Below are 16,068 nucleotides of genomic sequence, written 5' to 3' on the forward strand. Positions count from 1 at the left end.
CCGACCAGCGTTGGAAATTGATACAAAAATACCACTTTTCTTGAAAATGACAGTATACCAGGTGCCATGATTTTACAGGATGCTTTACACTGTCATTCACTAATAGTCCAGCAAGGTATTTCAAAATGATTTGGTAGTTTTATTTTTTGATGTTTGCAAATGTTGTATTTTCCCTTTAAAGGGAATATACAACATTTGCAAACATCGAAAAAAAAAACTACCAAGTTTTTGCGAAATACCTTAATAGGATGTTGGTAAATGACAGCCTGAAGCATCCTGTAAAATTATGGCACCTGGTATACTGTCATTTTCAAGAAAAGTGGTATTTTTGTATCAATTTCCAACGCTGATCGGCCGATCAGCGTTGGAAACAACTGGCTTTTTTTCAAATACTGGCCCCAATTGACCATTGCACTTGTTTGCAATCGATTACAAACCTATGAACGGGTACGAGCCAGCTAGACTGGTTCCCTGACCTTACAATTCCCCAATGTATGTAAACTGCTCTGTTTCTTCTTATATGGAGTCAGGGAACCAGACTACAGGAAAATGATCGTTTTTCTTGGTTTTTATAGCATTTTCGAACCCAAAACCTCCAAAAAGTCAGTGCAACTATATTTGCTTTATATTTCCAACCCCCAATTCCATCCATTTCTGAAAATTACAGCAAAAGCAAATGATGTATATTCCCTTTAACCATTCATATATTTGTGGAGGAATTAGAAATGGAGTTAAAGGGATCATTTTGGGTGGAAATTATCAATTTCACTCATTATGCGTGACGGTCCGTCGACAAATTTCATGATGGCACCCCCTCCCTCCCCATTCAAAATGGTCTAGCGACGCCCGTTTCCAGATTTGGCCAGAAGCCCCGCCCAGTTTTGGCATAGGCACAACATGTGCGTCTCCACAATGCCACACTATATGTTCCAGCCGGGCGTGTCGTGCGTCATTGCATGCATTTCAGACTTGCATGTATGTCGGCCATTCGCTTATTGTGATTGTACAAAACATCAATGTGTGGGGCTTAACTCTAACCCCTCCTCAATCCTCCAAAATCGTCCAGGCAGTTTTAAAGGATTTTGAAGGATTGAGGCTGAATTGCAAAAAAATGTTGGTTGATTTTCAATCGAGGATGCTTTGTGTCGAGTTCGTAGGCTGTACCCTGTATTTTTTATGTTCAGCCATGCATAATTGAGCCCTGCATTATGCTCGATATCATCCGCACTGCTTCTGAATGTCATCGGCACTGCCTCAACCCATTAACAATGATTAAATTGGAGGACTTGGAGGGAATTGGGCAGTGGTCACCCCTCCATTGAACAAATTCAAGAAATAACTGATGATTTTGGAGGATTGAGGCTGAATCCAATTTTAACATGGTGGCAATTGGACGATTTTGCAGGATTGAGGATGGTTCCTAGCCAAAAGGGCCTAGGGGGTTAGGGTTTATGGATTTGTCTTTCTCCACCAAGGCAATCTTTTGACATGCAAGCTTTTTGCGTTTCACAGCTGCACAAGGTTGATTTTTAGGTGTTGGGCCTGAGCCCAACACCTATTGTTATTGTAAGAATTTACTATTTTTTTTTTTTTTTTTAATTTCTCCAAGACACATTCGTTTCCAGAACCGTTTGTCAAAATGAAAACACATATGAACTTCAATTGTCAATACATGAATGCACAACCCACTGAAGATGTGCTTTTTTGCAATTACGTCATTATGACGTCATCACGGGTCACGTGACGTCACTTCAAAAAATAATCAATTTAATCTTTGAAATTCAATATAAAATCAACCGTGAGAGACCGTAACTTGAATTTTGCGGAAATCGACATGATAATACATGCTCTTCAATTAATCTTGTGTGCGTAAAATCACATGACCCTTCCTTCCGGTCGAAACCGGAAGTGCCTAATAATTCAAAAGTGGAAAAAGACATAAACTTGCTTTCAACGATGTTAGCCTGTGGGTGGGTTGATCTTTCCAAAAAAATGATCGGTGACGCCATCAAGTGTTCGAGCGCCCTCTAGCGGCAGTTTAAAAAATGTCCAAAACGCATTTTCAGTTGATGTCTGTGGCGAAATTTGCGGTAGTCGCTTCAAAATTAATATACATAATGACCTTAATGCACACAAGACCTGTACGCGAAAAAAAAATGATTACGTCATCAGACCGGAAGTTACAATGAAAAGACCTCTTTTCCTCTGAAAATTGCTAAAAAATCAACCGTCAGAGATATAATCCAGTTTTGTGCTTCAAATGGCACTTTAATAATAGGTCTAAAACTTCCCAAGGTTTCGTTACAATAAATTTACTAGAAGATGCCCTGCAGCCCCCTTGAAGTTTGAAGTTGAACACGCCTACGCATTGAAACGCTCATTTAATGCCACGTACATTGTGTGTACAGCAAATGGGGATAATTGCGTACAAAGGGAAAATCCCGAAAAACAGTGTGCTGCGATTGCGTAAAAGGGAACTTCCCCTCATATGATGCTCAAACATTGGGCTGGCAAAAGCGCCCCATTGGGCGCTTTTTCAAATTGGGCGCTTTTTCTAAAAACATGCGCATTGGGGTTAAGAGGGTATGGCGAGCAATATCTTGAATTGCGCCAATGGTGTGCGACCTTTACTTTTAGAGATATGAGCTATTTCATTGGTATTTGTAACAATTGTACTAGATAAGTTTACAGTACAGCAGCATACGCGCGTGCAGATCCTCACCTGACTCTTTTTAACTATCCTCTGTATAATTACTCCACGCGCTATTTTTCAACCCTCAACCCTCAACCCTCAACATCAACATCAACAATCAATGATCAACATTAACATCAACAATCAACATGAACAGTCAACATCAACATCAACAATCAACATCAACAATCAACATTAACATCAACAAAGAACATCAACAATCAACATCAACATCAACAATCAACATCAACAATCAATTTCAACAATCAACATTAACAACAACATCAACAATCATCAACAATCAACATCAATAATCGTTAATCAACAACACCTATCAACTGTCAACAATCAACAATCGACATGAACAACCACCGTCAAATTCAATCGACAATCAACATCAATATCATCAATCAACAATCAACATAAACATAACTTACAATAAACATCAACAATCAACATTAACAATCAACAACAACAATCAACAACAATCAACAATCAACAGTGTGAAAAAGCCAAACCTCTAGCCCAACACCGTGTGTTTGTCCTCAAACTCTAGTTGTTTTTGTCTTTCATTCTTCCAAGGATGCCAACACCAAATTCTGCACGGCGAAGCAGTCAGACACCTCGGCCAATAATCGTGAAGAGGTCCTACGCAAGTTGGCTGCCGCCCACGACGCTTACATGGAACTCACTGCTAATCTGACAGAAGGCACTAAGGTAGCTTAAAAACTACAGGAAAATGCTTTTTGTGCTTTATTTTATTTTATCAGTATGTTTCTAAGAGTAAAAGAGACTAAGTAATGTGCCCCCCCCCCATTAATAAAGTATCCCACTCCTAGGCAAACATACATTCTGTGCCAAGTTGTCCTTTCAGTCAAAATCAATCAATTGACTGTTTTTGACAGTACAGGAGTGTGATGGCCTAGCGGTTAAGAGCACCGGACTCATGCTCTGGTGTTTCAGAGGCAACAGTGGCGTGGGTTCGAGCCCGGGCCCGGACACTTGTGCCCTTAAGCAAGGCACTTAATCATTATTGCTTCGTCCTTCAGATGGGACGTTAAGCCGGAGGTCCCGTGTGTTGTATAAGGCCTAACGCACGTAAAAGAACCCAGTAACACTTATCGTTAAGAGAAGGGGATTGCCCCGGTGTTTCTGACCTCCTAGTTATACTCCCTTGTGGAAGTCCTTAGGAGAAGAGCCAACCAAGTTACCAAAGAGCACCCAGCCTACATAAGCAGGATTGACTGGCTGTGACTGTTTATGTAACTTTAATAGCCTATTTGTCAGTAGCCTTGGCTTCTTGAAAGTATCCTCTTTTCTTTTTTTGTCCTTCATTGAGCATTATTTTTTAAGTGTTTTCATAACTGTCTCATCCACGTATCTCTTTTACTGTTGAAGGTGTGGAAATAAATGTTCTGTTGAATTGAATTGAATTGAATTGTGGAGACTAGTCAGAAGTCATGAACGTTTTTTTTTATCTCCTTTTTTCCCCCCTTAGTTCTACAACGACCTGACCGGGCTGCTGGTGCGATTCCAGAGTAAGGTCTCTGACCTCTGCTTTGCCAGGAAGACAGAGAAGGAAGAGCTCCTGAGGGACCTGACTCAGAGCATCGCTAACCAGCCTACTTCTCCGCCTCCCGTCACCCCGGCCCATCATGCCCAAGGTAAGGCCGTCCTCTGAAGGGCACAGGGTACCAGACTCACAGAGTTAAGCCATGTCCGAAACTGGCTTCCAGGGCTACGGCTATGTGTATTGTCAACCTGTTCTGATCGAAGTATAAGAAATATATCATGATTTGAGGGTGGATACTTGACGATAGTTGGCGAGGCCAAGGGAAGTAGGAACTTTGTATGAATTGGCTTGCAGTTACTTTGGTGTGCTTGAAAGCATGCAAACTGACAAGAAATCCCAACGTGTAATCAAATAAGATTTGAAGGTTTGCATGGTGGAGGTAGCAATAAGATTTGTTTAAGATTTACAGTAGCACCATGTGACAAATCTCTTTTATGTGGTTGTGAGGTTCTAAAAAGAGCCGGGGAACTCAACATTTCAGAGAGTATACTCTGCCCGTCATCAAGGAGACTGAAGGGATTCAATGGAGAAGGGGTGTTATCGTCGCGTCAGTGCAACAAGGTCGTAACTCGATTCTGCAACAAAGTTGTATCTCGCGTGAATACTCTCCGTGCAACAAGGTCGTATCTGGCATATCGCGACGTCTATTGACTTTGTGTGTACATCCGGGTAATGTTAAGCGAGATACAACCTTTTGACATTGAAAACTCCCGTTTCACGTGCATGACGCCACCCGCCATTTTAGGAGATACGACCTTAAGACAAGATAAGTTTGCGGTAGCACCATGTGAATAAATCTCTTTTGTGAGTATGTGTGGTTCTGAAAAGAATCGGAGGGACTCTATTCACATGGTGCTACCGCAAACTTATCTTGTCTTAGTATCTTTCCACCATGCGAGATACGACCTTGTTGCACAGACACAACGTTATGTAGTGTGACTGGAAGCAGTGAAGCGCATGGAGGATGCTGGCTGATCAGTGAGGCACGTCAGTGTGGGGACCATGCAGAAGCTCGGGGATGCTAGAAGATCAGTTAAGCTGTCAGTATGGAGGAAGGGAGTGAAGGGGGAGGTTGCCAAGGGTATAGGGGCCCATAGGCTGACTAGGGTGGGGGAACTGTGTTGTCCTTAGGTATAGAAGAGCCATTGGACTGTGTGGTGAGGATGGGGCCCCAGATGTCACTGATGGAGAAAGAAGTGCTTGAAGATTTCATTGGCCTCTCTGATGCTGGCGATGAGTTCAGCCTGGTGCCAGTTGATCTGATTATCCTCGGAGTGCAGAATGCTTGACTATGGAGGACTTGTCAAAACCTCCGCGTCTGCCATGGGCTTTGTGTTCACTGAGTCTAGAAGAGAGGTCACGGCCAGTCTCACCGATTTACACTTTGCCAATGTGGCAAAGTTACATCCTTCATGTGCTTGACTGCTTCCAGATACACTACATGACGCCCCTTCTCCTTTGGAATCCCTTCAGTCTCCTGACGACTAGCCTTTAGTCATGGCGCGCATGTCTACCCCGACGTGTGGCACCCCAGATTCTGGCACCAAAAAAGACCAGTCGAGTGGCGAAGCCACGAGCGCCTTTACCATCTCGTGGAGCTAATCATTATTCATTTTTCCAAGTAGTATGAATCATGCATGTATGCGGATATATATGGACCAATCACCATGAACAAGCCATTTTGAGGTGATCACACGCGCGCGCGCCACACGCGTTCTAAAAAAAACAAGACGCGCACGCATTCACAACATGTCATGCATTATGCATGAAAATTTGTCTACCAAATCGGTAGACAAAATGTAAAGAAAAACATAAGCGCTCTCCACGAGATGGTAAAGGCCCTCGTGGCTTCGCCGCTCCTGCTAGTCTTTTTACGTGCCAGCGTCCGGGGTGTGTCATGTGTCCGGATAAGCGCGTGGGACTTGACTAAAGGCTTCCTGACGACGGGCAGAGTATATCGTCCGAAACGTTGAGTTTTTCTCGGTACTTTTCAGAACCTCACAAACTCACAAAAGAGAATTGTCTGTTTGAAATGCCCCTAGTCCCTCCCGCTCAAAACCTGCTAACAATTCACTATTTGTGTGTCTGTTTAACTGTCTAATGCCTGTTCCCATTTCCTCGTACGCTAATCTTGCCATCACACTTCCGTTCTCAACATCCCAAGTTGATTTTCTTTCGTCCGCGTCATACCCTCCAAGCGTCAGCTAAACATGAGGAAAGATATAAGGCTCTGTAATTCACATCTCCTCCGAGTCACTATTTCGAACAATGAGCCAAATCGGTATTCCAGCTGCACATGTGCATAACAAGATTTGACGATTTTTAGTTCGGGATAAACATGGCAGATAAATGCACACATGTCTATGGGGGACAGGGTAACTGAATCTGCATTCAGCAATTTTTTTTTATGCAATCAAAAAGACGATGGAAACTTTAATTTGCACAAAAGTTGGGGCACACTTAACGCCTAATAACACTGGGCTGTCCAAACTGTTTGAAATTTTGTGCTTATAAGAACACAACCAGGGATTGGACCGAAACTCTATACTACCATTTCTTTTCCAAGTCCCCCCCCCCCCTTGCATCCCCATACTAACCCAACAATTCCTCTGTCTGATGCATGTTTTTGGCAGCTTTTTCCAACGCGGCCCAGAGCGGGGGACAAGGGCCCTATGGGGCCCCAGGCCAACAAGGTAGATAAAGTAAAGAAACCACCCACCATCACTGCCAAATCATGCTTATAGAACCAGGTCGGTTTGTTGTTCTATTCTAGACACTTGAAGGCTAATCACCAAAAACAATGTTCTGTAGCTGTCACCTCTCACCTTGCACTAACACAGGTTCTGGTAGCTGAGTAGTATGCATGTAATAGCTTGAGTAACTCCAGCTTAACAAGCTCATCAGGAATTCACATGTAATGCTGGAGACAGATGTACGTTGTTAAAGTGGGATCGTAAGAGACCCTTAAAGCTATAGTCCATCATTTGCAGCCATCCGAAAAGTAACTGGCGTAATTATTGTTGAAAAACAAATTTGGTTGAAAGAAAGTAAGGGAACTAAACTCCCTGTGAAATTATTCTTTCTGGGAAACTGTCATGTTGAAGTAATCAACGAAAGAAGGCCTTTCCAACGGTGCGTCTTGAGACGCACCGTAGGAAAATTTAAATTAGTTGTTCGTTTTGTTATTCGGCGAAGCGCGCGCAAGCATTGGCAGGACGCACAGGCGCGCGCGGTTGCTATAATTCGTCGAATCAGTGCGCGACGTCGCGTATAGCTGCAATTCAAAACAATTCAAAACATGATTCAGTACCTTTTGATTTGAAATTGAGATCCTAGAATGCTGTTCTCGCTATATACAGCTGAAGCTTAGCTGAAACTTCATCAGGTTAGTTGTTCAGTATCCTTCATTAGATTTTGAACAATTTTGTTGCTTCAAACGAAAAAAATGCACAAATTACAAATGATGGACCATATCTTTAAAAACGGCCTCCACAAAATGGTCCTTTTTTCCCTCCACAAAATGGTCCTTTTTTTCCTCTATCCCAACCCAGATTCCATTAAACATACCTCATAACATGCACTCAGTCATTCACGATGCTAATGATCGACTTCAAACAGTTACTAAAATATGAAAAATGATGATGATTTCGGTGGCTCTGCTTCAGAGAAATCGTCCAGTGCTGCACTGTCATGGCTGTGGTGTGGTTATTGCGTGCTTGAGCCGATCAGCCAATCAGATTAATCCTTGGTTATTCATGTTGAGTAGGACATCCAACAGCTGTTGGGTCATGGCCATGGACTGTGCTGTGTACATGCAGAATGTACTACTGATCCGACGGCTGTTTGATATGCTACTCAGCATAAATAATCAAGGTACATCTGTCTCCAGTGTTACATGTGAATTCCTGATGAGCTTGTTAAGCTGGCGTTACTCCAGCTATACATGGAATACAAAATACAACATCATGGTTTGAGGGGATCGAAATAGTACAAAGTTATTGATCCAAGGTGCTGGCTACATAATCAGCCAACACTAAGGGACCGGTATGTTGCACTTCTTCCCCGAAATAAACGATGCTGTGTTTGTTTTATTACAACTCATGCATATTCAGTTCCGCACTCTTTTACTTTCCCAGCACTTTGGAACATCAACCAATGAAAGAAGTGCGTTTGCCTCATAAATATGTATGAGTCAATGTTAGGTTTTGCCCTTCATCGACGTATAAACACTGTATACTCAAGTGTGTTACCTCCCGAATGAAAGTTGGAAAACACTCACTCGGGTGGGACTCGAACCCACGAGCTCCTGCTTTCTAGTGCAGCAACTTACCACTCAATCATTGAGCTTGCATCCTAAAATACCCGCAACATTGTTTTGCGAGGCTCTAGCGTCGCCGCGGAAACACGTACCGCCATTATTTTTATATCATTTAAAAGCTTGGAATCTTAACTTTATCCCTGGTAAGTATTGGTTTGATTTTCAAAAGGGTTTTGAAATTATTCGGGTTCAAATAAAGGCATGTCAAAAACAAACTTAACCGATTTCAAGGAAAATCAATAGTGCGCATTTTTTTCTAATGTGGAAATGCTTCATCATGTTCAAGATGTGACGATCTGGTTGCCTTTTACTTTCTGTGTTTCCTATTCGTTTCGATCCACGCAGACTACACCTTAAGTAAATTCACAATATTGTTCATCGTTTTTGTTATTCTGATTTCCTTTTGAAATTCACGTGCAAGTATGTACCTATTTAAAAAAGCGTGCTCAAAGTGTGACTCAAGTTTGCATCTGATGTACCGCATCATCAATTTTCCTTGAAATCGGTTGAGTTTGTTTTCGACATGCCTTTATTTGAACAATAATTATAAAACTCTTTTAACCCTTACCCTACTAGACCCTCCAACGCATGCCAATATGTGCCTCAAGAAAATCTCCTATGTTTTTTGCATGGCCCTCCAATATCTGCCATGTCATTTCAAGGGTAACTGGACAGGCACTCCAATACATGCCACAGAGAACAATGAGAGTCCTCTGATAACAATCAAGCGCCCCCAGCTGGTCAGTATCAGGCACCCTCCAGGGCCTCCAACTCCTGCCAATTGGAGCCTTCACTGCTACATCAAAGTATCCTCCAATAAACTGCAGCTGGAGGGCATTGGCATAACCAACTGACATGCAGTAAACTACCCTCAGAGAGTAAGGGTTAAATATCAAACCAGTACTCACCAGGGATAAAGTTAAGATTCCAAGCTTTAAAATGGTATACACATAATGGCGGTACGTGTTTCCGCGCCGATGCTAGAGCCACGCAAAAAAAATTGCGGGTATTTTTGGACGCGCTGTAATAGACCTAGACTAGTTCCCTTACCTTACAATTTTCCGGCATCTGGAAATTGATCCATTTTATCTTTGGTGGAGTCAGGGAACCAGACTACTTGAACGTTTTTGTTTTTCTTGGTTTTTCAAGCATTTTCGAACAAAAAACTTCAAAAATGTCAGTGTAACAAAATTTGATCTATTATACTAACCCCCCAAATAGTTCATTTCTGAAAATTACAGCAAAAGCCTCGCAAAAAAAATTGCGGGTATTTTTGGACGCGCTGTAATAGACCCATCCATTAGGCCCCTCCCACTGCACACATGGCCAACAACATGTGCAGGCGCACATGTTGTTGGCCATGCCACACGTCAATGCCACACTGCATGTGCCGGGAGTGTGCGTCATACGCACGTGCACCCATGTCAGACTTTTGTGCACGCATGTCAGACATTAATCAGGGCGGGGCTGAATGGATTGATTTATAGGCCCCATCTGAATTACATGTCCTTGGCTATGGCCAACAGTAATAATGTACATGTGTCTAAAAGGGAAATGGCTTCAGCCTCTTCCATTGTGGCATGTGTGATTGAAAGTCGTAGCCACATAAATGGGACACAGCCATAGCCCTCTGATGAGCAGTAATACACTGATGTCTAGCTAACTATTGCTATTCACATCACCACCAGGGCCCAATTTCGTAGCGCTGCTTAACAGCTGACTTTGTGCTTACCGAGCCTCCATCTATTTCATAGGGACCGTTAAGCAGTAAGCACAGCAAAAGCACGCTTAACCCCAGAAGAAAACTTTGCTTAAATCAGTGACGTAACAATAGAAATCTCCATGCGCGCGCAACCGTTAGCATGAAATAGTGCCTAAGCAGCAGCATGATTTTCTGCTATAGTAAGCACAACTTTTCTGCTTACTGTTAAGCAGTGCTATGAAATTGGGCCCTGTTGGGGCCAATTTCATAGAGCTGCTTAAGCACAAAATTTGCTTAAGCACAAAAAAAACTTGCTTATTATAATCAGGTTACCGGCCAAAACGCGATTTGATGTACATTGCTTGTGACTGGTATTTAGCTGTTGTTTACTTAGCATAACAGTCGCATGGAGTTTTGGTGGGTAACCTGATTATATTAACCCTAACAGAACTCAACCCATCAATCCCCAACAGCATGTTTTGTTGGAATCTGTCAGGATGGGTACAGTACGCCTAAACTGACAGTCTTTTACATTGGGTTGGCACACCTCCAGAATCAAAGTCAGAAATATGTGTGTGCAGTTTCCCATATGATGTTGGAATTTGCCAGGATGGGTATGGTTCCTAGTAAATCATGCTAGGGAGTTAGGGTTAAGCAAAGTTTTTTGTGCTTAAGCAAATTTTGTGCTTAAGCAGCTCTATGAATTTGGCCCCACAGGTCATCTTTACCTTTCACCTGTGTCACCTTTCACCTCTTTGCCCTTTCTGCTGGTTCACTAGTTAACTTGACCTTGGCTCACATTTTTGTTTCTACGTTTCTCTCTTCATTGACTCTTTGACTTACAACATGCTAGCTTTTTAGTCACTATTTTGTGATGCATGTATCTACGCGTACTTGATGTCATAATAGTCATGGAGCCTCATTCATGTTTCAAATGAATGTTTGCAAACATGTATTTAATCTGTAGCACACTTGAGACTGATGCAATGCTCCTTAACATTCTGTAAATACTCCTTAAATCTCATACATATTTATGTCAAGTGATAATGTTTGCTGAACTGGCTGTCTGAAATTAGTATTGAGAAGTTCATAGTAAGTGGGGCATCTTCACCATTACAGGCTTAACCTACTTCATGCATATGAAACAGTGAAATGAGTTTTCATCATGTCACAAAGAACAGTCCGTATTGCGTTTAAATTATTCATTATGAACCAGCCTTAAAGGGAATATACATCATTTGCTTTTGCTGTAATTTTCAGAAATGGATAGAATTGGGGGGTTGAAAATATATAGCAAATATAGTTACACTGACTTTTTTGAGGTTTTGGGTTTGAAAACGCTATAAAAACCAAGAAAAACAATCATTTTCCAGTAGTCTGGTTCCCTGACTCCATATAAGAAGAAACAGAGCAGTTTACATACATTGGGGAATTGTAAGGTCAGGGAACCAGTCTAGCTGGCTTGTACCCATTCATAGGTGTGTAATCGATTGCAAACAAGTGCGATGGTCAATTGGGGCCAGTATTTGAAAAAAAGCCAGTTTTTTCCAACGCTGGTCGGCCGACCAGCGTTGGAAATTGATACAAAAATACCACTTTTCTTGAAAATGACAGTATACCAGGTGCCATGATTTTACAGGATGCTTTACACTGTCATTCACTAACAGTCCAGCAAGGTATTTCAAAATGATTTGGTAGTTTTATTTTTTGATGTTTGCAAATGTTGTATTTTCCCTTTAAAGGTACTGTCCATCATTTGCAGCTATCCAAAAAGTAACTGACGAAATTATTGTTGAAAAGCATACTTGGTTTAAAGATAGTAATGGCACTAAATGCCCTGCGAAATTATTCTTTCTGGCATGCCGTCAGTTTGAAGAAAACAGTAAAAGAAGGTCATTTCCAAAGATGCGTCTAAAGCGCATTTTTTTGAAATTCCCTTAGTAGTTCCTTTCAATTTCGGTGAAGCCGTGAACTGGTGTGCGTGAGTGTTGACACGACACACACGTGCGCGGTGGTTATTATTCCTCAGTTCAACGCGTGACATCGCGTAGCTGCAATCAGCTGAATAAGAATGTGTCCCGGACGCTGATTTTGAGCGCAATTCAAAACATGACTCTGCAACTTTGAATCGAAACCAAGAGCCCAGAATATTGTTTATCTCGAATACACAGCATTCACTGAGCTAAAATTTCATCAGGTTAGTTGTTAAAGGGAATGTACAACATTTGCTTTTGCAGCAATTTTCAGAAATAACTGGATTTGGAGGATTAGTATGTTACAGAAAATATTGTTAAACTGACTTGTTTCACGTTTGGGCTTGTAGATGCTGGGAAAACCAAGAAAACCTATCATGTTCTTGTAGTCTGGTTCCCTGACCCCACTTAAGATGAAACGGAGCAATTAATACACTTTGGGGAATTGTAAGGTCGGACAATCAGTCTAGCAGGCTTGTACCCCTTCACAGGTGTGTAATCAATTGCAAAGAAAAGTCAGAATAACTAAATATGAAAACTTAGGAACAGTTTTTGAAAAAGGCCAGTTTTCTCCAACGCTGGTCGGCCGACCAGCGTTGGAAAATACACTATTTCTTGAAAATGTCAGCACACCAGGAGCCACGATTTTAAAGGATGTTTTAGACTATCAGCCCCTAACAATTCAGTAGGGTATTTCGTGATAATTTGATCATTTCATTCTTTGATGTTTGCAAATGTTGTATCTTCCCTTTAAGCACCTTTCTTTCTTTTTGCTTCAAGCGAAAAAAATGCACAACTGACAAATGATATACTCTACCTTTAAATCTCATTAAATGCTTTTGCATGTACTCACTTTGCCACCTTGTTTATTCCCTCATAAATGTTTGAACAGTTGCTAGTTGTCTTTCCTGCTTTCATTTTTAATCCATTCAATTTTAGACAAAGCTTTCAGATTTATCTTAATCATTTATCTTAATCATGTTAACATTCTATAACTAAAAACCTCATGGCAAGAATTGTATCTCATTTTAAAAATTATTTGTCATTCAAGGCAGATGATGCTCAAAAATGTACATCTCACTCATTCCAACAATTGCCATGGTTACAGTAGAAGTCAAGTTTTTTTCTTGATGGGCTGCTTAGGTCAAGCGAAAAAATATACCAGTTTTTTTCTGTCACCGCCCGCTATTTTCCGCCTGCTTTTTTTTTTTCTTTCTTTCTTTTTAAATTCATACATTTACAATACCTTTTGCAAATATATTGTCCTTAGAATTTGTTTCCAACAAATTTGTGGCTTTGTAGAAAGGCTTATGGCTCCTTTGGACGCAATCTTGTATCAGAAAAAAGAGTCAAGAACATGAAAGAAGCAAACCGCCATCTTGGAAAAGCCGCCATCTTGGGGGGAAAAAAGGGAGGGAAAAACCGCCAGCCTCCTTCACTTTTTTCAAAAAATCCCAGATTAGGCCAAAAAAAAAAAATTCTCAGTCTCTGGTCAGCGGGCGCGCCGATGTTAATCATGCGTGTCAACCTTTTTTTTTCTTCAAATTAATACGGAAGCTACAACAGCGCCCTCTATTGCCACACATCTTCAAATTTTTGTACCAAGGAGCACCAAGGAATGGGGAAATTACACCAAGGCAAATAAGAAAGGGCAGCAAGGCAAATTATGGAGGACACCAATGTTTAATGAGGACGCAAAAAGGAAAATAGTACCCACCTAGTCTGTACAATTGAAGCCTGAAAAAAAAAGCCATCCCCCCCAAAAAAAACCCGCGTCGCCGCATCAGTTCCAGATCTTCGGTCTGACCAGAGAACAATTTTTGTGTGTGTGTGACCTTATAAACTGTGTTTAAATTTACTCGGCCATCTTGTTGGATCCTCATTGTGGATAATAGTAATCTGAGCAAATGTCCTTGAATGCAGGATCACAGCGATTTCATACTTGGTTATTTTAGGACCCAGACTTTGAATGGACAAAATGAAGGTACTAATGTCGGGCTTTTTCCATATTCTTTTTCAGAATCATCCAGAGGACAGCCCCCACCTCGCCCAAACCAACCCCCCTCCCGGCCCCAAGCCCCGCCCTCCGCCCAAGCACCACCTCCTGCCCAAGCCCCTCCCCCAGCCCAAGCCCCTCCCGCAGCCCAAGCGCCTCGCCCGGCCCAAGCCACCCAGCCACCCTACTCCCAGCCACCCAATTACCCCCAGGGGTACCAAGCCATGCCCAGTTATGCCCCGTACGGGGGCTTCACCCCCATGCCTACCCCCTATAACCCCTATGCCGCCCCAATTATCCACAACAACCACAGCAGCAGCAATATGGCAACCCGTATCAGCAACAGCAGCCCGGGCAGTATCCACAGTATCCACACCCGGGCGGATATCAACAGCCGACAGCTCCACAACAACCGGGCTACAACCCATATCCTCAACAGTAAAGGTATCACCACTAGACGTAATAGTTGATTAAAGGTAACATGTATCCCACAAGTGTAACATTTCCCAGTCCCCTTCGTAAACATTTCAACTCTGGCCAATTTCGCAGCGAACATTTCATGACGTCAACTTTGCTTCGCATTTGCATTCAAGTACGAATCAGCCTTTACGCTTATTTCAATATTTCAACAACCAATGGCCGGGATCTTTCTCTATCAAACCACCGCCTGAAGGATTTTAAAGTATCTGGAAAGGTTAAGGCGTTTTTCATACTTCATGTGATGGCAGAGCAAATTGGATATCATGAACCATTTGCTGCGATACTCGCCAAACTTGAATTCAATTTTTTGCAAATTCGTAGCACGAAAATTAACTTTGTTGTGACGTCACAAATTCACAGTTGCGTTCACTTTTGCGCTGAGTGCGAACCGGTCTGTAGGCTCAAGCCGGAGCGTTTTAACTGGAAATCCTCCTGAATCTGAAACCTAATGGCACACTCTTCGAAATCAAATTTTCAAAGGTTAATCAAGCCAGTAACAAGCTTGCAACTTTGGCCGGGGCCTAATTTTCTCAATCCCACAAAAATCACCCTGCTGGAATTTACATGGACGGTCACAGTTTAATCGCATGTTTTTAAGTTGTGTACAATGTCTTAGTCACAATTTTAAGCACTGTAGAACTGCATTTAAAACATCACACTTTGTGCATCAATATAAGTTTTAGCGTTTTCTAATAGATGTTGAGTACTAAAGGTATTCAAGTTAGTCCTTTGTAGCAGGTGGCGGACATATTTTCTGCTTTAATCGACAATCCACTTTTCACTCCTTCAATAATTGCAGTAGGACATCAAGGCTAATCATATTGATGCAAGATGCATCTATTTCAGTGCAACATTGATTCGACTTTGAGTGCGTTCCCATTGTTTTTGAGACGCAAAAACTCGGTGTGCTCGCCTAGAATGTTCTGTGCATAAATGATGAAGATTTGTAGTTCTACTAAGTGTTCCAAAAATACTTACATCGCAACTGTATGAGCGTGATCACAGTCACATATTTCAATAAGGGAAAAAATGCAAGTTTACAACATCCGTTTCTTGTATTATATGGAAAATGGCGAATCGGACTTGGATAGTGGCACAAAGACTTTTTTGTTAAATTTCAGATTTTATATACATGTACTGAACAAAATATTATACATGTAGCAGTAAAGGTGTGTGCTTGTTTAATAATAAATTTTAAAACAAGGCGAAGAAAAGAAAGCAAACATATATATTATGAACATCTCACGAAATATTTTTTAAAAGTGTAAAATGACAAGTGAAACGGTCAAACTGATGTAACCATGGTGATATTTTGTAAAATCTCTGGTATTGTA

The 16,068-nt window shown here is 41.6% G+C and overlaps 1 protein-coding gene across 1 annotated transcript in view; it reads left to right on the forward strand.

Annotated features, from left to right (window-relative positions):
• Positions 1 to 15,327, forward strand: part of LOC119744752 (programmed cell death 6-interacting protein-like) — a 33,379-nt gene extending 18,052 nt beyond the window's left edge. The window contains 4 exon segments of the mRNA XM_038220854.1: positions 3,275 to 3,409; positions 4,191 to 4,356; positions 14,279 to 14,539; positions 14,542 to 15,327. Of these exon segments, the coding sequence (XP_038076782.1) occupies positions 3,275 to 3,409; positions 4,191 to 4,356; positions 14,279 to 14,539; positions 14,542 to 14,696 (717 nt within the window). The 3' untranslated portion in view covers positions 14,697 to 15,327.
• Positions 15,328 to 16,068: the final 741 nt, after the last annotated feature.

The sequence above is a fragment of the Patiria miniata genome, unplaced genomic scaffold (assembly GCF_015706575.1).
Source record: "Patiria miniata isolate m_02_andy unplaced genomic scaffold, ASM1570657v1 HiC_scaffold_7, whole genome shotgun sequence".
Lineage (NCBI taxonomy): Eukaryota > Metazoa > Echinodermata > Asteroidea > Valvatida > Asterinidae > Patiria > Patiria miniata.